The 24,646-nt window shown below is 41.0% G+C and overlaps 1 protein-coding gene across 1 annotated transcript; it reads left to right on the top strand.

Moving 5' to 3' along the window:
* The first annotated feature begins 327 nt into the window (after positions 1-327).
* F2R (coagulation factor II thrombin receptor) lies at positions 328-9,791 on the top strand. Its single transcript, XM_042875503.1, has 2 exons — positions 328-444; positions 6,848-9,791. The coding sequence occupies exons 1-2, from the start codon at positions 366-368 to the stop codon at positions 8,041-8,043; spliced, it is 1,275 nt and encodes a 424-aa protein (XP_042731437.1). The 5' UTR covers positions 328-365; the 3' UTR covers positions 8,044-9,791.
* Positions 9,792-24,646: the final 14,855 nt, after the last annotated feature.

A 24,646-nucleotide genomic window follows, 5' to 3' on the forward strand; every position in this document is an offset into this window, starting at 1 on the left:
CCAGCGCGCAGCCGCGCACAGAACAAAGCGGGCGTGAGAGCCATGCGGTTGAGGAGTAGGGTCTGGTTGTTTTGTGCATCCAGCGTGGCGCAAACTTTCGGCTGAATCCCTTTGTTTTGCGTTTCTCGTTACCTGCGGGACACCACCGGGACAGCAGCACCTCCCGCTGTCCCCTCCCCCCTCCCCCAGCCCCGGCGGCGGACCCGGCACCGCTCGGCCCTCCCACCGGAGTCCGTCCCGCCCCGCCAGGCAGGAAGGCGCCCCCGCCTCTCCCAGCGGCGGCCGAGGGGCGGCCCTGCTCCGCCCGGGCCTCACTCGCTTTCCCGGCACGGCCGGGACGGACGGACAGCAGGGAGGCGGCGGCCATGGGGCTGCCCGCGCTGCTCTGCGCCCTAGCCGTCCTCAGCTGCCCGATCTCACCGCCCGCCGCTGCCGCCCGAACCGGTGAGTCGCGGGGTCGCCACTCTGCGGGCTGCCTGGAGGCGGGCGGGAGCTCGGCTCGGCTCGGTTGTGCAGCCGGACTGGGCGGGCGGGGGGAGAGCCCGCTCGCTTCGGCGCCCTGAAGCGCTGCGGTGGGTGTGCTCGTGAGGCGTTGTGGCCAAAACGTGAGAGCCCGGGCGCCGGGCGGATAGCTGCGCTTTGGTCAGATAACTGTTGATTGGGTTTGGTTTTTTTTAGTATGCGCCGTAGTTCTGGAATACAGATGCCGGAAAGCTCCGGCCGTGCCGCAGGAGAGGTGCTTGAAGACAAAGAGTGGTCCATCCCGCGGCTGAGGGGCGGCCGAGCGGTAGCAGGTGATGGAGGAAGGAAGGGGCGAGGAGGCGGGATGCGGCGCTGGGTGCCCCGGCAGCGCGTTGACAGCTCCGGGAGCCCCCAGAGGAGCTGTACAGGTAGCGCCGGGCGGGGAGATGTGCCAGCACCAGCCAGCTCAGAGCGTGCTCCCCGATTAGTTGGCTTTCTTCTTTGTTTAACTAGCAGTAGCGCTAATGACAGCCTGCGCTCTGCCAGGTGAGACCTCGGACCAGTCTGGCTCAGATCCCGACTTGACAGTGCAGTGCGCAAGGAAGGAGTGCTGAAGACGTGTGTGGAGCCTCGTGGATTCTAGCCGAGGTGCAGTGGTGCAGAACTGAGTTAAGCACTTGCAGATAGCAAGGGTTCTTCTTCTGCAGGGTGCTGTTTAACGCTTCTTTCAGCGCAGTGCTCCTGCCAAGGGAGCTGGTCAGAAGAATGGAGGGTCTGCAGCTGGGGGTAGGCCTGCTGAAACGGGTTGAAAGAGAACTGAGCTGGTGCTTGTGCTGGGAGGAGAGGACCAGAGGGAGAAACCTAGTGCTGTTATACAGCTTATCCTCACAAAGACATGAGGGAATAGAGAGGCCACGACTGTGTTTATGCTGGCAGGGAACGGAAGTGTCCCTGTTGAAAGAAAAGGGGGGAATGTATGCGTGGGAGGTAATCACAAACTACAGAAGTTAATGTTGGAAGAAGACTGTTCTGCTGAATGCTCTTATTCCAGTTTAAGAAACATCCAAGCTTGTTTTCCTGCCTTCTGCAGTGTAGACTGCATTAAAGAACATCCTAAAGCTCATCATTCATTTGCTGCTTCCTTAGGAAACAATGAAGAACATAGTTACTGTATGATATCACTCAGGCTAAGGGAAGAAGAACTCACATTATTTGATGCACAGTAGAAGCATTAAAGCCCAACACCTGAGCATGTCTTCTCTCTCCTTTCACCCACTCCCACAGCAGTGTCACTTCCCCACTGTCCCATACAGCAGCCCTGTTTTCACCACAATGTACTTAGTTCCCATTTCATTTGCATTGTTCTGTCCCTAGGCTCACTCTGCCCTTGCACCTGCAGCTTCACCCCTGCTGTCTCCTTGTTCCCTCAGTATCCACAGTTCCCACCTCGTTGGCCTCAGCTGGTCCTGCAAACAGAATAAAAGGCAGTTTTGCAGTGGGTGCTGGGCACTTGTTTGTGAGCTCTTCAGGTTTTGCCTCTGAAGGGCCAATCAGCATGCTGGCTGAGGTCTGAACTGGCCCACGCTTTCCTGTGTGGGGATAGGTGGGTGAAAAGAGAGATGTTACCATGGCTCGGAACCAGCACCTGTAGTGAAAACTATGGAGAAAGGAAAGCAAAAAGGAACAGTGTGCAAGAAAATGCTACTTCAGTAAGGTGTGTTAAAACTGCTACTGCATCATTTGTGTCATACAGCAATGAATACTGTATAAATGGAGAGATGTGACAAAGAATATCTTTTAAAAAAAAAAAATGGTGTTTATTGTTACAAAAGCAGTGTTATCTCTCCTATAAAATTATCTTCCTTATGAACATGTCTCACTTGCACATCTCAATCAATCTTTACCTAATTTATGTGCCACTAAAAAATTTAGATTCTAGATGCAGGTTATACAAAGGGGAGATACAAGAAACAGTTTTTGTTGTAAGCCAGTGGTGCAGCACCACAACGAGTAATGTCCAGAAATCAGTATAAATGGTTGTCCAGTGGCACATCTTTAACTGGCTTAACCAATGTTTAGTTTCCACTTCATAAAAACAACCACTGGGAGATGAAGATAAATATTGCTTGTTTATAAATGAGTATGTAGAAATACTTCAGATTTTCTCCTGGTGCTCGGGTGATGTGGGGCAATTTTAGAGATTGGTTGAAGCTGTTGTATTGTTTGCTCTCTACTTTTCTTCGCACAGTACAGTACTCAGTAGCTCCTTACCTATGAGAGCAGACGTGAAATGAAATTACAAAATAGCGCTGTGTAAAACAAAGCATCATCTGTCAGGGTAAGCAGAATATGTGAATGATAACCACAAATCCAATAACAGCATTCAGTGGAAGACAGAACACTATAGTTTGTTAAAGACAAACGGTCCCCAACTTACTGAGCTTTCTGTGTCATTTCCCTGTGCCCTGTTGAATTAGTGTAAGGATCACAGGCGGTAAAAGGAAAATTCAAGCTACTGAGTATTTTTACCTTTTGAAGTTTTTTGTTAGAAGCAAACTGTGTGTGTAGCGCAGTGTCCTGATGACAAACCACGAGGATACAACTTCAGTGATTTATCCCATCATTCTTATTAAACCAGGGCTCTTTCATACATCATAAGTACAGGCAGCTATTAAGTCAGTTAGAATGCCATTAATTATCAAAATAATAATCCTGGAGTTTTGACCTCTTTCCAGAGGATTGGGTGTCAGCCTAGCAAAAGCAGGATGACTGTTTAAATGCTTGTGATCATTATGCTATCAAACCTTTATTTCTGTTCTAACAAATTATTTCTGTGGCTAAAAATGACTTAAGCTGTAGCCAAATGTATTTTAGAGACATACAGTGTGACATCTTATACAGCTCAGACAATACCAAGAAGATTCTGGCATAGCTGTAACTGGTAGTTTTAAAATCTTTTCTGTAGAGCTGCTGCATTTGTTTTGCTATGCTGTCATAGCTTATAAGTAAAGTTTGTTTCCTGTTACAGATCATCATACATTTACTGTCAAGGTTCATTAAAATCTTTTAAAATAATACGTTGCCATTTCATCCTCTGCCCGATCTGATCATTGGCTTTTTCGAGTAAACACTGACACACAAGGAATCCAGAACCCCCGGGCAGTAACATTCTTCCTTTCTGTTTTATCATGCATGAAAAGCACTGTTGGTTTTTCTAATGGTGTACACACGTGGGTTGTTCAAACAAATATCTTTGTAAAGGAAAAGAGCTGGTATGTGGCTGTCGATATCTTAAGATTAAATTGAACTTCATTAAGAAAGTTTAAATTCCTGCTCTCTCAAGAGAGGTGGATTAACAGCAAGGTTAAGGTCTCATCCCATTTTCCCGTGCTGCTGAGTTTCAAGTATCATCTAAGTTTAAGGTAAGGACATGGTGTTGTAACAGCGTCAGGGTTGAGTTTTAAGCTCAAAATTAAGTCACTGCTTACATGAAGAATACGTAGTTTTTGCTAAGTGTTATTTCAGATAATGTTAATAGAATTCGATTTACTTACGGAATGTTCTTGTCCTGAATTATTCTAATAGGTTTCTACTTCTAGAAAAGTTTGATAATGGAGTAATGCAAACTCAAAATACTTCAGTCTCTAATTCATCTTGTAAATAGGTTAGCTCCAGGAATTCAGCACGTAATAAAATTATTAGCAATGTTTAGGTAACTATAAGGAATAGCCAAACAGAGTTCAGTGGCTGGTAAATAGAAACTCTCCCAGTAGTCATTTTTCTCACAGCTTATTCATACTGTTCTGATGAGTCACTGCAAAGAAGTAAGACGAGTTACTGGCAAGAATTTTGGCTGTAAGTGACTTAACTGCCAGTCACTATGGATTTGTGGGTTCACATAGTTCACTTGCAAGTCCTCAAAAAGTGAGACATAGCAGCGTTGCTTCACTGCAGCACTGCCAGCTGTGGTGAGGCAGCAGAGGTGGAGTGCTTTGCAGTTTGGGGTTCAGGGAAATGAGAAGTGCTTTTCAGCAACACTTCAGTTCCCATGTCCTGTAGACCTCAGTAGCACAGTTCTCGTCTCCAAATACAGCTCTGTTCTCACCAAGGTGTTTATATCTGTGCTCTCCTCTGAAACATGCTTGCCTGATGTGAAACCGTGTCACGTCTTCCTTGTGCTTTGGCTAAGGAGGAACCAGAAAGGAGCTCTGGGGTCTGGGATGTCATCTTTGTCCTTTCCTGAAGTTTTTGGTTTTAGAAACAGCAATGGAAGAAACAGGTATTTGAAGTTATAAAACAGGTGTGTACTGGAGAGATGAGAGGTACAATTAGAGCTTTTTCATCACTCCTACTGATGTCTCAAAGCTTTACTATGAGACTTGTCTCTCGGCAGGAGAAATCAGGGTGTTCTTATTTTTCAGTTGCATACAGTTCTGATTTTTCCAAGGGAGGTGAACACCATCGGTGTCAATTGTGACAGGTTTCTCTTGCCATAATCACTAAGCAGTGGAAATTGCATGACTATTCAGATAGCTGCAGGCTCAAGTTAGAGATGTTAAAAATAACTTACACTGCATCTGAACTGCTTAACTAAGAGCTGAGTATTCAAGCCGTCTAATGACTTGGACTAAAGGTCTAAAATCACGAAAGACGGGGGATCTGTAGTTCTGCCTTTTGATAATCTTTTCTGTTGGAATGAACTCCAGATCCTTCTGTAGTAGATCCTTGTGTAGTGCCCTTCTGTGCAAACACTGTATACTAAATCTCTTGTACTTCTTTGCCTTTTGTGTTTTCGTAGATAGTTCCCACTTCAGTTTACACAGCAATTTCCGAGGTTTGAATTTTTCCCAGCAACTTTTTTTTTTCTCTCCGAACTTTAGAGGATGCAATCAAATAACATCATACACAAAAACAGTTATCTCAAACATCCCCTCTTTTGTGCTACCCACCCCTCCCCCCATCTCCCAGGATGCTGCTGTGATGCAGTGTGATACTGCTTTAAAAACTAAAAATCCCCAAGTCCCTCTACCACTGCTATGATTTCATCCCACATTTTACTAACGTTCAAGATGCACAAGGTTCCTCTCGTGTAGCTGCTCACAAAGGTTAGCAGTTGGCTGTTTACAACTGCTCTTGTTACCACCTGCTTCGTTAAGATGCTTTTGTTCTCATCTGCATTGAAAAATAAATGATTTAAATTACTGTAGAACAAGCAACTGCATCTAAAGAACAGCATCTTTAGATGGGTGAGTTACGCCTAAGTATTTTCAGCTCACTGATTCAAGCTTACTCAACTTAATTTTTATTTTGGTAGTCTAGAATTCAAGAGATCATTTGCCTACTATAAGCAGTGCTACTATAAGCAGTAGTAGCTGTCACTTCTGTCAGCTTACAGAACATCTCAAGTAACCTACACCTAACTACAGTAAGCTGAAAATGATGGTCTTCCAGAACAGTTCTCCAAAAAATTATCTGAAATAGTATCTACGGTAACTCTCCTGATGTTTGTTTTGTTTGTTTTTACGTATGTATGCCTTTGCCACACGTTCAACTCCCTGTAATTCTCACTTTCCTAACTTGCTATGGCTACATTCCAAAGGCAGACACCCTTTTCTGACTCATCTTCACTAGCAGTCGCTGAACCATACTGCAGAGGAACTGGCTGTGGAGACAACCCTCGTGGCAGGTTTTGGAAGTGCTATAAAGCACTATCCAGCATGCCATCCTCAGTACACTGCAGATTACAATAAGTAGAGCTGCTGGAGTGTTTCAATCAATGCAAGCTGTGGCTACCTGTTCAGCATAGGCAGAAAGCTGATTCATGCCAGCAAGGACAGCTGCAGGAAGGCATCTGCCATCTAACTTTAGCTTCATCAGGCCATTGGGATGTCTCCAGAGACTACAGAAATATCTCAGTAACTCAGTGTTTCAGTTGCATTTTAGCTTTTTGTTACTTTAGTGACATATAATTCTAACAGGAATTCTGGGTATGAGTGCCATGTTTATCCCAGTACCTCATTTCTTAGAAAACGTATGAAAGGTCAGACAAAGAAAATCAGTGGATGGCAACTTTATAGTTCTTGTGTTAAAGTAGCCCACATATATGAGATTGATTTCTTAAGCAGAAAGAGAATTCAGTTGCTGTCAGAAGGAGCTTAGAAGATGAGAGTTAAGTGTTTGTGGAGGGCATTTTACCCAAACATGTAACAGGACCTAAACAAAAAAAGATGGACCAATATCTGTGAGCAGACCACGCTTTGAATAAGAAATTAGCTGCATTATTTTGTGTTACTAATATGATTTTAGATTTCCTCATTGAAAGATATTTTCACTTCACTGCATGTATATATTTGCTTTCTAATCTCAGTGCCTTCTTATGTTTCAGACCACGCATACAACAACAGCAGCGTAAGGGGCAGAACTTTCCTGATACCTGACCGTGGTGAACCTATACCTGTGGAAGATATTGAAAACAGTGCTGAAAATGATTCAGAGGTTGGATTAGGATCTACCAATCAGAGTAGATCACCTCCACATGAACAACGAACAGTGTCAGTGGAAACAGCAAGATATCTCACTAGTCCGTGGCTGACCCGTTTTGTTCCTTCGGTTTACACATTAGTGGTTGTGCTCAGCCTTCCTCTGAACGTTACAGCCATATTTGTGTTTCTGAAAAAAATGAAAATTGAAAAGCCAGCTGTAGTTTACATGCTGAATTTGGCTCTTGCAGATGTACTGTTTGTAAGTGTGCTCCCTTTCAAGATTGCTTACCATTTCTCTGGAAACAACTGGGTATTTGGACCTCGGATGTGCCGCTTCGTCACTGCTGCTTTCTACTGTAACATGTACTGCTCAATAATGCTCATGACAAGCATAAGCTTTGATCGCTTCTTGGCAGTGGTGTACCCCATGCAGGCTCTTGGCTGGCGTACGTTAACACGTGCCTCAGTGATTTGTTTCATCATATGGTTGGTAGCAATAACTGGAGTTGTACCTTTTCTCATCAGAGAGCAAACTATGGAAATACCCAAGTTGAATATCACAACCTGCCATGACGTGTTAAGGGAATCTGAGCTTCACGGCTATTACGTACACTTTTTCTCTGTCTTCTCATCTGTTTTCTTTGTAGTGCCATTTATAATATCTACCATCTGTTATGTGTGTATCATTCGGTGCCTGAGTTCTTCTAGTATTGTTGCAAGACAAAATAAGAAGACACGTGCCTTGCTCCTGTGTGTGGCCGTTTTTTCAGTCTTTGTCATTTGTTTTGGGCCAACCAATGTCCTGCTATTAATTCACTATATCCATTTTTCATACAACAACAGTTTAGAGTATCTCTACTTTGCCTATCTACTCTGTGTATGCATCAGCAGTGTTAGCTGTTGCATTGATCCCTTTATTTACTACTATGCTTCCTCTCAGTATCAGAGACAACTGTTTAGTCTCTTGAGTTGTAAAGAGACTTTAGATCCTAACAGCAGTAACAGCAGTGGCCAATCAATGTCTACCACTAGCAGAAGAGGCACGTGCTCTACTAACGCAAATAACAGTGTCTACAGCAAATTACTAGTAATACAGTGAGATCATGTGTCTTACACATGCTTAGTTTGTATACAGTTCAGTCAAATAAGGAGATACTATATCCAAGAAGTGCAGAAGCTTATACCAAGTTGTGCAACATAGTTTCATTACAGTAATGCACAACCCAATTTAGTACAAGTGTATGTATTTGTGTACTGTATTTGTAAATAGATTAGTGTTGAGGAGAAAAGTATTTCTTAATAGTATCTGTTGACTGTTTTTTAGATGAAGTCCTTTTTACAGACAAATATTTAAATTGTTAGTGCAATTTATTATGGGGATATCATGAAATCCTATTGTAGGATTTTCAACTGTATCATACAGGTTAAATTTCTTACTTAAGGAGTGTGTCCATCTAACCGTTATTCTATGAAGAAAGTGAAAATATCTTTCCAGGTAGATTTTTTTCCTTTATTTCTGAAATAGTCCATATCCCATATTTTTATAGTGTTGTCTTGTACTGTGGGCCCTGAGACTGTATATTTTACATTTTTATTTATGTTTATGTGGTGTTAGCAATTTGAACAAATAAAAAACAGCTATTAGTTATTGCATTTTGTCAAAGAAAATTGCCCTCAGTGGCTCAGAGTAGCTTTTCTTTCAGTATTCTTACCATTAGTTTATGCTAAGTGTCTTGGTTATAACAATGGTAGAACCAGATTCCACAGTAGATCAGTGTTGAACAGCACCTCTGAAAATACACTGAAAAAGCATAATGAATCACCTTCTTATGCAGTTTGAAAATGTATGCTTTCTTGCACATTATTAGTCATCATTTAATGATTAGGACTTGGAAGTATCCTTTATCTCTGCCAACTCTGAATGTTTTTTATATTTTTGGTTGTGCATACATCAACTAAAATTGCTGTCATATGCAAGTAAATAGCTAACTTTACCCTCTGTAGCATTCTTTTACTACAAAAGACAATAAAGCTAAGTAAGAGGAATTCAGTGTTAGAAACAAATGTGTAGATAATAGGACTTTACACAAAGCTGGAACCAAAATTAAGTAGAAATTTGGTTAATGTAGGTTTTGCCACAGGAATCAGCCAAGAACAACAGCAGTGGCTAAGTGTTGCCTTCGGTCCATCACAAAGGATAAACTTAATCTTCCTGCAGGTACTGTGTGAGAGAAGTTTCTTTGTAATGATCTTCTCTTGTTATTTTTTACCCACTTCTTATCAGACTTAAACACAATTAAATGCTGAATTACCAGTCACTGATTTTTGTTCTCAAACAGTAATCAAAAGTAATTTCTGAATAAGTAAACAAAATAAAAATGTACGTATGTATTGTTTGTAAGGGTAAAATCCACAAATGTTTATATGAAACAATAAGATACATTCACATTTTGTTTAATATTATGTTACCAGTTGCTGGTTGATAGGTTGGCTTGTTCTGTTTTTTCAGTAAAAAGTTTATCTTAAAGCTATGGGAAACAGCTTTCTGCTCGATGAAAAGTTACCTCTGTGCTTCCTGTAGGTATAAGCTGGGGTACTGCTTTTTTAGGTTTATCAGTAATTGGAAGTTATTTCAATGCTGTGGTATTTTGTTTACTCTTACATAGCCAGAAGAGACTATCTGGTCAGTTTTGCAAGAACAGTATTACAAGATAGGAGGGAAGGTACTTAATATTTTAACTTTCTGTATTATAAACTTAAGTAAAATACATAAATGTTAACTCATTGTGTTCATTTCTTGTTACATATTCCTATCTTAACCAAATAAATTAGTCTCTACATCTTTGAGATATAGTTCTACTGCTTGGTTTTCTAATGCTAAACCTGTAAGCCTCTGAAAATTTGCTGGGCTCCGTGTTATGTAAAAGAGATTGCTGTACGTTGGTCCAGCCACAGATGCTCAAGAGTCACAAAACCACATGTTCTTCTTGGGACGTTTTAAGAATGGAAGAAAGCATAACCAGCATTGACTCATAAGTGCACGCATAGATACGTACACATAGATACATACACATAGATACATACACATAGATACATACATATAGATACATACATATGTATGCCGCAGGGGAGTTTGAGTTGTGTTTTTCTTTAATTTTTCCTCAGTGCCATAAGGTATTTGTGCAATAGGTACATAGTGTAGAGTGAAACCCAAGGCCTCGCATGGGCCTGGAAATTGCAGTTGCTTATACAAAACCCCCTGAATATTTTGGTTCCAATCCAAAACTGAATCCTGACATGGCTCTAGACTGATGTTACAGAACACCAGTGTCCACGGTTTTATATGAAAGTTTCATAGCAAGAAAACCTGAAAAGAAGTAAGTACATCAGCTGGCAAAACATCCCAAACAATGAAGTTAAAACTGTTTAATTGTGTTTTTAAGGATGACATTTTGCAACATTATACAACTTTGACTGCAAAACATGCAAATTTACACTGCAGCAAACAAAGTTATTCCACCATCTGAACAGATGGTGTTATCATAACCTTTGTATGCTTGAGAATGTTTGCAAGCAAGCAACTTCTTCCTATGCTGTAGGGTGAAAAAAAAATAAGCAAATGCTTATCCTCATGAATAAGAACATCAACAAAGATTCCAAATAACAATTAAAAGGGATTTTATCTACGTGTTTGTAAACTGTTATTCCATCTCTGCTATACACGGTACCAAGGTTGGTTTTGCTGGTAATTCTAGCTTATGTACAAATGCCAAGGCCAAACTGAAACAACAATGAAAACACCAACAAACCGACAACCCAAAAACACTGTTAACATGAAATTCTTTAATAAAAAGGCTTTACAAACAAAGTGCATCTCTTGACTTCTCTGTAACTAAACTAAATGCTGGTTGCCTTTGAAAAGTATTTTTTTGTCCAAGCATATTTGAAAACACAACCCTTCATGTGCAGAAGTATCCCACTCACATTGATCCTCTGCAAGGGCTTCAGCAAGCCTGCAAATACATCTCTGCTGCATGTTTAGAGGTGATCTGTAATTCCTGCATAGAATAATACCTGTGCTAACATTAAGCAAATGCTTTTTTTTTTTTTCTTTTTTTCTAGTAAATGAAGAATTTCTTCTTTTAACTTCATAGAGCTAGTGTCACATTTCTTCTGGTTGTGTTTTGCTAAAGTTTCAGCTTCATGTGATTGCAAAAGTAACCAGAAGATCTACTGCAGGGTCCACCTACTGCAAGAACTAGAAAATTAATGTGAGCAGGCAAGTCTCATACCCAGAAAATGACAACTGAAGCCTTACTGAGCTTATCATTCCTGTGCAACCAACTATGTAGTTAGAAACTGTTGCATTTCTCAGTGTCTGCTTTTGCTGCTGCACTTCGTGGCAAGATTTAAAGGAAGGACCTGTTCGTGCAGCATGGGTTTATTTCAAGCCAATCTCAGAAATCTGAACATTTAAAATGAGCTTGTAACTGCTGAGAGGAGCAGTGAAGCAATGTGGTCACCGTTTGAGGAAGTTATTACTGCATTTAGACTGGCATGATCAAGCTAACAGAAAAAGCTAACCACCTTTTCATGCTTAATGCACCCTTGCATTGCTAGCTGGCAATGAAAGTAACTGTTTCAGAGTGAAAATCTAACTACAATGAAATGAAACCTAGCCATGATCACATGCTGTTTTTTCTTGAGCCCTCTTCACATTCTTCATTTTCTTCATGAGGTGAGGACTAATGTGCATCACTTTCTGCATGCAGGAAGCAAACAAACTTGTGCCAAATGATATTTGGAAGTGAGGAGGTGTCAGGCAAAAATGCCTTTCAAAGCTTGTTAATGTTACCAACCTGACTGTGTTATAGAAATATTGGCTGCAGATGTGTGGGGGTGAAATTTGTAATCAGCATGGTTTCTGTTGGCAAAACATCTCATACAGCTGCTGTCAGTAAAACTGATTTCACAGGGGTAAGACTGGCTTGATGTAGCAAGGCAACCGTTTTGCAGGGTCTGGTGCATTCACACATTACCTGCATCAATTAATTCCAAGCACACAGTTGCAACAACAAGCTGCTCCCTGCAGCTAGGCTGCAGACAGATGAGTTGCTGTTTGTTACCTCTGTTTACCAAATTTAGTGTAATCCATCCAGAAACATGAGCATGACTGTGAAACATTTTTATGACAGTTGGACACAGGCTGTTGCCACTGGATCTCTCCCATGTTGCAATGGGATGCAGAGACAGACAGAAAGTTTTAGAGACAGCAGGTCACCAACTACAGCTCTGCAATGGAGATCGTTTACAGCTGGGGGAAGAGCGAGCAGGGTCAGGTGAGATATTCAAGTAAGTTGCTTGCTAATGCTTTTTTTTTTTTTTTTTTTTCTTAATCATCACCATTTTTTATTTGATCACAGTTTGATCCTGTAAAGTGAAGTGAAAATGGAAGTCTTAATGGGACCTCTCATGCACTTAATGCATTTGCATGACATTTTGCATTTAGCAAGTGCTAGACCTGGTTTAGAGATAACTAACACAGCTGGAGAAGTGAACAGAAATAACATGCTATAATCCAAGTCACCACGAGGGAGCATTACAATGATTAGGTACAGCTGTTGGAATTCGGCTTGCTGGGGAGATCATTAGTAACCAGATACGGAAAAATATGCTGAACTGTGAAAAAATCATTCTCGGTAGATCTGGAAATGTGAAAAATATTGGAAGTTTCTTGGAAAAAATGGGTACCTTTATTTGGAACAGATTCTGTAAAAGTTTCAGCATGACTTTGAGGAATCATTTTTCCTCCCTTTGTACATAATACCCTTATAGTAATCATGGTTCCTCTTGCACTGAAGCAGCACAGCTAATTTCCTCTCCTGAAAAGCAAGCCCTGCCATTTCGTGTGTGACACAGGTCTGCAATGCACTACAGACAGCAGCATTCCTCTACTGAAGTCAGACATGATGAATTCAACATGCAGACATAGGGTCAACAGTGACAATCTGGCCTGCTGTGCTCCCTCACCAAAATAAAAGGCTATAATAATTACACTATTCAAATTAATCTCCATCCCACTGTAAGTCTAAAATCACTGTCCTTGCCATTCTTTGATCATATTGGGGTTTTCTGTTTCTTGTTTGGTTGGCTTGTTTCTGCTGTATCATGCTGCACTACAGGCAGCAGCTCTTGGGAACTCTACATACATTTCTTCATCCTTCTGAATGGGCCTACAGGGATTGCGCACAGATAATCCCAGCAACCCTTTGTTTCTCCCTTTGATTCAGCTGATGATGGCAGACAGTACACTGCTTCTTCCCTCATGAGCCTGAAAACAGAGAAGGGAAATAACTGAATGGACTTGGAGAGCAAGATTGTCTGTAACCATTAGCACTGTTAGATCCTTGGAGTATTGTAGAACAAATCACTGTCAGCAACGCACAGACTGGACTTGGATCCTAACATCAAACCTTTCAGAAGACATCTAAGTTAATTCCCTCAATTTATGCCTTGGCAGGCGTGGCGCCTTCCTTGGGCCCTTCAGGATAGGGATGGGGTGCTACATGAGCTGGGGAGCTGACACTGCTGTGCACAAACACAGGTTTGCTCCCTTTAGGCAGCGTGGATCTTGGAAACAGGCACATGATCTGGAGGGCATGTGTTTCATCACTGCCACCTCTGCTGTAAAGTCACACTTACTGATACCACCCTAAGCACTGATTATTTCTAGTCGAAGATATTTCCCTCACAGTCTTTCTCACCATTTACAAGCAAAGTACCCTGAGGATTTGCTTCTCAAAATGAGTTTTACCATCAGCTTTACTTGGTACAGTTTAACTCCCTGATTTAAATACTTTTTTCCTGATATGGTCACTCCTACATCTTTCTCTTTTACAGCTAAAAATAATTACTGCCTATTCCAGTTTTTTCTTTTTTTTGTTCCTCATCCATATTGTTGCAAATCTGAATAAAAGAAGATGTGTTCTTGTTCGCAGCAACCTTGTGTTTTTGTAATATGGTACTATTCACATCTGACAGGTTTTTCCAGGAACCATAAAACACAATAAATTTGTTAAACTGAAACATCCCTTCAGCTGGCATAACTGGAATAACTGCACCACATGCGTGTCAATAAAACTTCACAGCTGTATGTAATGCATCGTACTGCAAACCCAGCTCTGGAGAAGAATAAACACGGAGAGAGAGAACACCATTACTCAAACTTGCATTTTGTTTAATCAATAGGTAATAAATCTCTCTCCTTCAGAGTAATATTTTCACAGTGTTTCCAAGAAAAAAAAATATTGCATGCTTTTACTATACATCATAGCAGTAAAAAGCCATAATATTTGTGCCAATTGAGTAATTTCTTTCTTCCCTTTTTTTTTTCTTTCTTTCTTTTGCCTCCACCTTTGCTGACTTTGAGAGGTACATGTAATTCTAGAGAACAAAGAACATAATGAATCCAGTTAACTGTCACTGCTTTTCCTGCAAAACTAAATGCCTGTGGAAAGGCAAAATATGGCAAAAAAAATTATATATATATATATATACCTAGGTGTGACCAAGAAAATAGTATTCTACCAGCAAAAATACTTGTTTATATTTATATAATCTCTGAAATTCAGCTTAGGTCTCCTAATTTGCTTTAACGCTTCCAGGTTCTCACTGCAAATTATCTTTAGAAAACTCTTTTGAAAGGAGGGACCTACTATGTTTTACTTAGTACATAGCACATATCTGTAAATCTGCTGTGAACTGCATGCACATGTTCTATAAAATGGTTAAGTTTAAACATTTCTACACCTTTTGTGTCTCCTTACCAGAGATATGGAATTTTGTTATGTAGAATTCTTTCAAAACTCCATTTGAAATGCTAGACAATTCATGAGATGAGCTTGTCTAAAGATGTATTATCTTTCCTAAGTCTCGTTGACACATTTTGGTGAGGAAAAAAAAGGAAAAAAAAGACATTGTGTTGGGTGCTTCATATCATCCTGGTACAAACCTTCCAGGTTCACATTTTCTAATGTTAGTTTCTAACACACAGTCAGTAGTGCAGCATGCTCTGCTCGCTGCTGGCGTGCTTTGTTAACACAGTGGAAGTATTTCAAAACCTGAAAATCAGTCATCAAAAGCTACTACTATTTTTATCCAAATATTTTATCTTTGCTCATTCACAGTACTTCCTGTTTGTTTCATACTGAAACAAGATGTTTTCTTCTTTCCTCACCTCCTCCTTCTGGACTGGCATCAAGTATCAGCTGACAGGAGATGGAGAAACATGCGGCACTGAGGAGAAGCCACATCTCTACTGGGGACGGCTGTTGAGACTGGGGGTAAAATGAAGTCTGTAAAAGCAATGCCCATGGACGAATGAGTTTTATGTCTCTCTTAAGAATATACATAAAACTCCACAAAGGTGTTCACTATGTCTTCTTTGAGATTTGTGAGTGCTTAGGTGCCAAGGAAGAGAGACACAAACTGACAGTAGTGGCTGGACGCTGATAAAGAGATCTTACTGAAGTTTTATGTTTTTCTCTAATTTTTATTACTTTTGTTAAAGACAGACCAATGAGGAGCTTGCTTAGTCTCTGCCATGAGTTGTAATGAGACTTACATTAAGATTTATCCAGTTCTCTTGTGATGGAACAGGACTTGGCTTGCAATGGTAAAGCAAATGAGGCTTACTGCCTGAAATTGTGTGGTTTTGCCCGTGTCATTTGTCTTAGATAGACTAATTTAGGACCTTCCTTTGATGAATAACCTCTCTCAGTCACAGTGTCACAGAAAAGAGCCTGACTACCTTCAGTTTCACTCCAGCATCTTATTTCAGTGTGAGCAATGTGCAAATGGCCTACATTTACATGTCTGCTAAGAGGAACAGCCTGCTTGAGATCTTCTAACCGGGGAGGAAGGAAATCGGTGAGGGATGTGGAACTGTGGTGGCAGAGGAGGTATCACTCTATTTGTGAGGAGCAAGCACTGCCTCTCTACCAGCCCAGGACCTATGGGCTGAGCAATGGGATCAGGCCAGCTCTGAGGCTACAGAGCATGGGGCAATCTTAGCAAACACTGCTGTGTCCATGCTGCAGCTGAGCTAGAGCATGTGAGGAGGGAATTCAGCCTGCCTGCATGCATATATGTAGGTCTACGTGTCAGTATGCATATAATTGTCTGTATGTACAGCCACTTATCAGACAGTTTTATTTAAAACCATTGCTGTAATTAAAACAGCAGTGTGCTCAAGCAGGCATTTCCTGTATTTCTTTTTTGAATACATAACCCAGATGTTTTACAAGCCATAGACATAGTTGATCACTTTTCGTAATGACACTGATAAAGATATCCAGCCCCAGAGACTAAACCTACGGCTTCTCCAGCAAACCACAGGTTACATTCTGCAGCAGTGAGACTGCATGCAAAAAGCGAGGACATTTTAAGGGTGAACTTCTTATATGGTTCACCAGAAACAGATGTTAGATGGGGAAATATCCCGAGCTAACTTTAATAATCAAATAGCTGCATTTTGTGAGGGGTCCTGTTAGCTCATTCATCTCACCAAAGGTTTTGCAACAAAAGTAGGGACAAGCAGCAAGAGTTTGGTTACAGATTTTTTACTCTTGCTCATTGTACTAGACAAGAAACTACTGTATTGGTGATGTATGTTTTAAACACATCACAGCAAGGAAGGCATGGTTTGCACTGTGACCAAGACAGGTCACTCTCACCATCTTCTGTCCAACTCTTTGCTGTATATTCTGAGACACTTCTGAGTGTATTACATAATTCATCTGGAAAGGTACAAATGACACTTGTCATTTGTTTGGTGTGGCAATTCCGGTCATTGCAATAAAAATGTAAACTGCACAAAGGCTGAAGGTATTAGCCAGACAGCAGCAGGGCTCTGTTTTTCTGCCTGCTCAGTGCTCAACCCTGAAAAGCATTCTAAGCCTCGTTGCTGAGATTTTTATAAGAGTCAGCACCTGTAAGTGTCACACATACCTTAGTTTTGTTATCATGAGCATGCGTGCAGGGTGTAGCAGACTGCTCTGTAAGATGTATAACTGTTTCTTTAATTGTAGGCAAGCTGTCACACCTTGCAATTTGAGAAACTTGGCACAACCCATACCCACTTAGCCAAGTGTGTCAGAATGCTCACTCTAAAATAGTAGTTATTTTGTAAAATTCACTGCCAGGTAGAAAGCATGACTGTTTAGCCCCTAAAACACTGTTTTGCAGATAACTTCCCTTTACATGGTATTCTTGCTGCGTTTCTCATCACAGTACCTTCACTCTACAAATAAGCAGGCATGAGAAAAGCTAACAGCAAAGAAACATTCTCAACCAGTTAATGAAATAAATTTATCTTTCAATCTGGCTAGAGGATATGGTAATACTGAGCTATGAGATTGCCACCTTAATAACTTCCTCTGTTGTATTCAAAGGACTTTCCCTTCTTTTCACGCCATCTTAGGCAGATTGCAGAGCCTTTTACCTAATGAAGTTCTACTCCTAGCCATCTGCAGTTCTTGCTGGTTTCTGCCCTGTAGGCCACTGGGAGGCCTCTCCCTTTGCACACATCTTCCAGTCCCTTCATTGCCAGGGTGAAGGGAAGAAGAGCATACGCATTTCTACAGATGGGCAAGATTTACCTATTTAGCCAATTTCCACCAAAGGTTTCAGAAGGTTTTAGCCTAAGCTAAAAAACACTGCCCTCAGTGTTTCTGTGCGAAAGAAGAGCCCCCTTACCCTGTCAGCGCACACTGGTGACTGTCACTCCTTCTCCTCTCTTCCACTGTGATTTCACTGAGACACACAGGAATGTCATTTCTTAGGAAGATCCCCTAACAAGTCCTACTTGTAGTCCTGTCCTTATTTAATCAGGTCACCATATATCCACAAACAATCTGTTCTAATAGTGCTGTTACCCAGAACATCCACAACATAAGTGTCTTAGTCAGAGTATTGTGTAACTGTAGTTGTCAGAGTGAGTCAGAAATGCCATGACATGTACAGTATCACAATGAAGTTAATGGCCATAAAACCTTCCCTTCTAATAAATGGTTAATCATCCCAGCTCTATCCCCATAGATTCCTGGGTCTGCAGCCCAGCTGATGTGGAAATGTCAAGACAAAAAAGAATGAAGAGCTAGAATCTATGCTCCGGCCAGGGTCAGAAGTTACTTCCTCCAGCTATAGCCAAGAAATAGGTTCAGCTGTCACATTTCTGTGATACATGGTCCACATGGCAACAAGAAGCAATGAAGAACCTAATCAGGAGTCAGACAGAGGATAGAAATTGCACCCAGGCATCTCATGGAAAGATGACCCTACCACTAATTATGGAATACAGAGGAATGGCAATGCTCAAGTAGTAGTCACTAAAGATTGGATCAAAGGAAGGCTCTTCAGGAAAGCATATGTCTATCAAATTGCCTGAAAATAGCAGTCACCATGTCACTCCTCACTGATGCTCATCTAATCTATTTTCAGAAATCTTCAGTGATGGAGACTTCCACCCCTGCCTCCACGTTTGATGCCAGCCTCTTTACTTCTTCTCTCTCTCCTCTCTCCTTCCCTTCTCCTTCCCTTCTCTTTTCTTTCCCTTTCTTATTCTGTGTATTTAATGGTCCCTACCAGTCTAATCACTTCTAGATTGAACTATACAAAATCTTTCAAATTCTCCTTACCAGGTTGTCTTGACATCTCATTCTCCTTACCTGGCCTTTGTGTTTTCTTCTCTGTATTTTCTGAAATGCAGTGCATACACCATACTCCAGGTTACACTTCATAAATGGTGAATACATTGACTTGGCTTGTGCTCTTTTGCTAAACCTAATAAGATGTTTGCCTTTTTTTTTTTTTGTTTTTTGCAAAAGCACAACAGAGCTAACTGTTAAAATCAGCTTTTGCTCTTATGCTTTTCACACTGGAGACTAACTGTGTCTTAGAAGTGGGTGAATAAAATAAGGCATTTTTCCCTCAAACCTTCTTTTAACATTCCTATCACTACCAGTGACCACTAGGCTACCCAGACTGAACACACTACAGACTCAAAAGATATTGGTGGTAAAACTTGTGCTGTACCTTAACAGACTAACTAAAACATCACAATCCATGGATTTGATTTTAACATTTCACAAGCATTATCCAAACTGAACTAAAAATAGATACACTGGAAGACAGACCTTTTGAATTGGGTGGGCAAGACTGTTCAGAGGGCTGTGTGCACTGTTCTCACTTTTCCCTTTTCATTTTTTTTCCATGAGACAAGTATTGCATTCATGGTCCCCAGCCAAATTCAAAAGTCTGTCATTTCATTTTTTAAAGTTGCAGTCATAAAACTCCTCACTCTGGTAAAGCACATGGTGAAATGAGATCCATTGAATTCCCCAAATTAAAAAAAAAAACAATTAATCACAGTTTTAACATTTAATCTATCATGATTTATTACTACACAATTTTCTGAATTATTCGAAAGCTAGTACTTTTGTTTTGTAAAGCACCCTGAGATGATTGTCTTATAATTTAAACACAATAACATATCCTTTTCAAGCCTCTTGAAAGTAATTAATAGCTAGAAGATATGTCACACAATCCACAAGCCTCAGTTCCTTTGAAGTCCAGCCGGTGAGGATTCAGTGTGATGAAAGTTAATGGCAAAATTCCTGTTAGCCAGATTCTCAATGCCTTTTTTTTGTATAGTCATCATTAGTTGAGAGCTTCAGTTTGATGAGGGCAAATATCCATTAGCATCAGCTGGAACATGACTTTAATTGCAGTAAAAAGTGAGATAAGAAATTGTTCTGAGGGATAACATTAGGTGGGTTAAAACTGAGAATGTGTAAATATGAATAAGAGAACAGCCTATCACGGATCATTTAGACTCATCTGACTTCTGAAAATCAACAGAAAAAAAACCTGATGGTGTCCTCAAGCACAGCTCACGAGTGAACTAAGTCACCAGACGTCCTCTCCTTCAGTACCATGCAGTGGGAAAAGCATTCTGACTCCTGCAGAAGGGAAGATGCTGCACAGTATCACCTGAACCACACACTGTACTGTCTCGGAAATACTTGCAGGTGGGTGGGGAACAGGAAAGGGAAAGCTGTACCCAGCAGCACATTTCCCAGTTGCCTTCTGTGCCATTTGAACTCTGTGTCAACAGCTCAGGAATGGCACTAGTGCACAGCTGGCATCAATCCAGATTGCTTCCTTTTCTCTCCACTTTCCTCATAGTGAGATGAATGGGTGTTTTGACAGCTCCTATAAAACGCAAGCAAAAACAGAGCACTTAATGGCTAAAACTCTATGCAGTCTTTGCCCTGAAGAACTGGTAATTATCAGCCAAGACGATTTATATTATGAAGATCATAATCATTACATTATTTTTTTTTTTTTATAATGTTTTAATGCTGGGCTTAGTTACATGAGAATCTTGTTTTTTATTTAAAATAAAAACTTCCTTATTTTCCCAGACAAAATAGAAGTCACTTAAAAACACAGTTTGTTTTTACTGTAATACTCTGCTACAGACAATAAATGAAAAGGTAATGCTTATTATTTGTAAAGCATTATGAGACTGGGTGGGGACAGTCAGCACATTCTTTTTAACTTCTGAATACAGACACTGTTAACCACTGTCTAGCTTTCAACAGATGTGAAGTTTTCCAATTGCCTGGTATGTAGTAGTCTTTTGAGAACTAAAAGGAGAGGCTTAAAAAAGCCCAAATAGATAATACACATTAGTTAAAAGCTATGAAGTATTAAGCTCAAATCAAAACAAATCCCTATTGCACATATTAATGATCAGATACTCTAAGAAAGGCTGGTCCTGCTGTGGGGATGTGGTATTAGCCATTATGTTACAGTCAGTGACAGCATAGGGGTATTTATTGCTCATAAGTACCTTTTGAGGTATTAACCTGGAAATTTTGTTTTGCCATGTGTTGACTTCATTATTTAAGGCACTCATGAGGTTGAAAGCAATGCACAGATCTTCCTTTAGCACTTTTATTTCACATTTTTTGAGATCTTGTAGTGTTCAGTCACATCCTGCCTTGTCGTCGTTAATAAGTAGGGTGAGGGATGCACTTCTAGGTGTTCATGTGGCAATGAACACCTAGAACTGTTAAGCAAATTGGAATCGTTTCCCCAGGAGAAAATGAAAATGCTCAGACATTACAGCATCCTCTACCTGGGAGTTGGGGCACGGTGTTAGGATAAGGACGTACCTAGGCTGAAACCCCCTTTATACATTAATCCCAGCTCTTCCCACCACTTAAGGTTGTGGGTAAAAAAGAGGACTGTTGCTGTTCCTGATCTTTCTGTATCAGAGAAGGCTTTCAGTGAGGAAAAGCTGAGTTTTGTCACAGACAGTGATGCAGAGCAGAAGCAGGGTTTTCTGTGCTGGATATCAACACCACTCACACAGGGCAAACCCTCTCCAGAGCTCCTCAGCCCTGCTTGTACTAGCTGGGTACCTGCACAAATCCCACCCCATGGTGGAGATATTTTCCCTCTTGTTTTTCTGTTTTCCGGTTTACTCTGCAGCTAGGCTCTCGCGGAGCCCAGAGGGACATATTGTCCTCTGGCTCTACTTCTGCAGCTCACCTCGACCTCATCTACTCCACAGAAGGTTACAAATAACTCCCAATTAGGCCAAAAGAAAACTTAATGCATAAACTGAGCCAGAGGTTCACTCAGAGTTTACAAGTCATGCCCTAGCTCGCTGAGGCTGCCTGCTCCTCTCCCTCTGAGAAGGCTGAAGCCAAATACGATGATTTTTAGCTCTTTGGAACAGGTCCCCACCATGAACCATCACCTAATTATCTTTCATAAATCCTTCAAAACTTCATACAATACTCCATTGTAACCTCCTATAACCTGTACCAACTATTTAATTAAATACTTTAAGTGTAATTTATCTCTATAAGTAATTTAATCCTACTTCAATTATTTTTGTGGATAGACCATGACGAGCACGCTATAAAAAAGGAGTCTTTCACCAACTCAGGAAACATAATATAGGAATGACTCTATCCTAGAAAAACCAGTTAAACCAGCTTTTCTGCCAAAGCATAAACAAACCTGAGCACAGTGGAGAGCATAAACTCCAAAATTTTCCTTGGTTCCAATCCTGGGTACTGCAGTAGACAAAATTGGGTAGAAGACTTATGCCTCATTCTGCAGAAAATGAACAGAGTCAGAGCAAGATAGAGTACTGAAGCTGTTACCATCAAGTGAATTAGATATGGGAAATCAACCTTCGAAATCCTAAAAATTACAGCTTTCACTGATCAAATATTTGTGAAACGTTTAGACTTTCTTCATTTTCACTCTTCATTAATTTGCCATCAAATCAGTGATGATAACCAAAACACTGAATATTTGAAGCAATCCTGCAGAATTTCTGTGCAATTGAAATGTAAGTGCTCTTGCACTTCAGCCTTTTATACTGTTTTGCAAGACATTCATCAACTGCTAGAGAACTGTATAAGACTACACTTTCTATAGATTAAATTATTAACTGTAGCGGGAAGCTGAAGGGGAGGATCAAATTCACATCCTGCAGATCAGGAAGGGCATTATACGTCACATTCACAGGGTCCTGGGCTCTGGGGCACTTTCATGGTTTCGTGGAGGCAAGGTGATCCAGCCTGAAACACACCTTGCACCTGGATCAGTATGCATGAGTGACCACTCTGATACTTCCCTAAGCTTACTAATGCCCTGGTGATTACTACATAGGACGTGCTTTAGCATAACGTGAGTAAGGGCACTGGCTGAAACTCCTGCATCAGAGGACAGATGAAGGGGCAGGCAGCTTATGGCCTCACAGCAGCCATGCTGCACAGTGGGACAACAGCCTCTGGGCCATAGAGCTGAGGATCCTCTGGCATTACTGCAGATAGACACAGGTGAGGGAAGAAGGTGCCATCAAATTCTCACACTCAGAGAATGATCCACTCCACACAGGTCCAGTGAGCTGGAGACTTGAATTTCATTCATGGCTGAGATTGAGGAATCATCCCCCAGTGAGGAGGAGCGTGGAAGTCAAGGAGGTCTCTGCCTTCATCCACCCAACATGATGCTCACTTGGGATTTGGGAGATGAAGGAGGAGACAGAAAGGAGAAAATATGTAGCTTCTCACTCTCAAAGAGCCAGAACTGGGAACTTCATCATAAAATCTAAATCCTGTATCACCCAGGACACAGAACAATTCTCAGTAGCAGGGAAAACTGAAGTCAGTCTTGATTCTGTACCTTTCAGCAGTAGCCCCATGTTTGCAGTGGGCTCTTCTATCAACAGGCAGTGCTCAGGTGATCAGGGCAGGACTGCCACGTTCAGTGTTGTGTGTAGTGACTTTCCCCTGTCACTCTAATGAAAGATTGGATAGGTGCAGGGATAAAATGGCGTGAAGAGGATGTAGCAAGGCCAAAGGGAGAATCTTCTGTCCTTCCTCTCCTCTCATGGTTTTTCACAGTAAACTAATGGCAAAAAATGACTGCTGTGCACACAAGGTTAATCACTTTCAAACCCTCGCAACTCTGTTCATTTGATTTCTAAATGCAAGTTGACTAGATGTTAACTACAAAAATATTTATGTGAGACTACTACATATCTCTAGTTTAGATGCTTGACAGATTTAAAACAAAACAAAAATTAACTTTTCTAAACCTAAATAATAAGTACAGCTTTGTTTTTAGTGCTAGCTTTTTTGTGGTAGATGGGTAGCATAGTGGTCCTCACACTCAGGCCAGATGACTGCATCAGATCTGATAAGGAGCTTGTGAGTTTTGTCTCACTGTGCAAACAGCAGGAGGTGGGCTGAAAAGGTGGGAGGAGATGAGACTGGTTCCTGCCCCACTGAATAAACAGTGTGAGAACAAATGGATAACTGTGTGGAAAGTGTGTGACTCAGAGTGGCTCAGTATTTCTCTTCATATCCTTTCTCAGGAAGGGGAGTATTAAAAAGGTTTTCTGGTATCTAAGCTAAGCAGCATATTTTTTGCATTAAACTCACTTCTTTGTGGACATTGTCCTTTGTTTCTAGGCAGATACAGTAGTTACATAAAAGTTTCCTATCTGCTTTTGACAAAGCAGTAAATAAGTAGTCCCTTTTCATCTCTATGACAATGATGACAAGAATTCACAAAAGGCAATTTGTAAACCTCTTGAGCTATAGCAAAACAACATTTACTAAAGCTAGAGGGAGAGGTCACACAAACTATGAAAAGACCAAGTATGCTCAAAACCAGACAGACAGACACATCTCTTTCATGTGAGAGTGAGAACCGAGGCACATGGTCACTATTCAAAGGAAGGCTCACTGCCTTGGATACCATCTACATCTTCCCAGCAACTCGTGAAAATCTCTCCTATCCTCAGCACCCTTTAGCAAAGAGCTCCATAGATCTCCTACTTGCTGATTGGTCTCTGTGCAATGTTCGGAACTGATTCTCTGCATTTCTCTGTAGATGGCACCGCACTGGCAGAAGATGGAAAGACTGACTGCTACACGGTCTTCATTTCAGACTGAAACATTCTTGCCTGCTTTGTCAGGTCTCAAGGAGAAGTTACTCAACACTTTCAAACACACACCATAAATATTATTGGTCTCTGTCAGAGCCTAAACTGTTAACGTGACTATACCACCACATCACCTATCACTCTCAGATGTGGAAATAAAAGA

This window comes from Lagopus leucura, unplaced genomic scaffold (assembly GCF_019238085.1).
Source record: "Lagopus leucura isolate 7727_CA_CO unplaced genomic scaffold, USGS_WTPT01 Super-Scaffold_100014, whole genome shotgun sequence".
In the NCBI taxonomy this organism is placed as follows: Eukaryota; Metazoa; Chordata; class Aves; order Galliformes; family Phasianidae; genus Lagopus; species Lagopus leucura.

Excerpts from the sequence above, each read along its gene's own strand:
- F2R (XM_042875503.1), top strand. The coding sequence starts at position 366 with ATGGGGCTGCCCGCGCTGCTCTGCGCCCTAGCCGTCCTCAGCTGCCCG. Across the intron at positions 445-6,847 it reads CGCCGCTGCCGCCCGAACCG|ACCACGCATACAACAACAGC; the intron begins GTGAGTCGCGGG and ends CTTATGTTTCAG.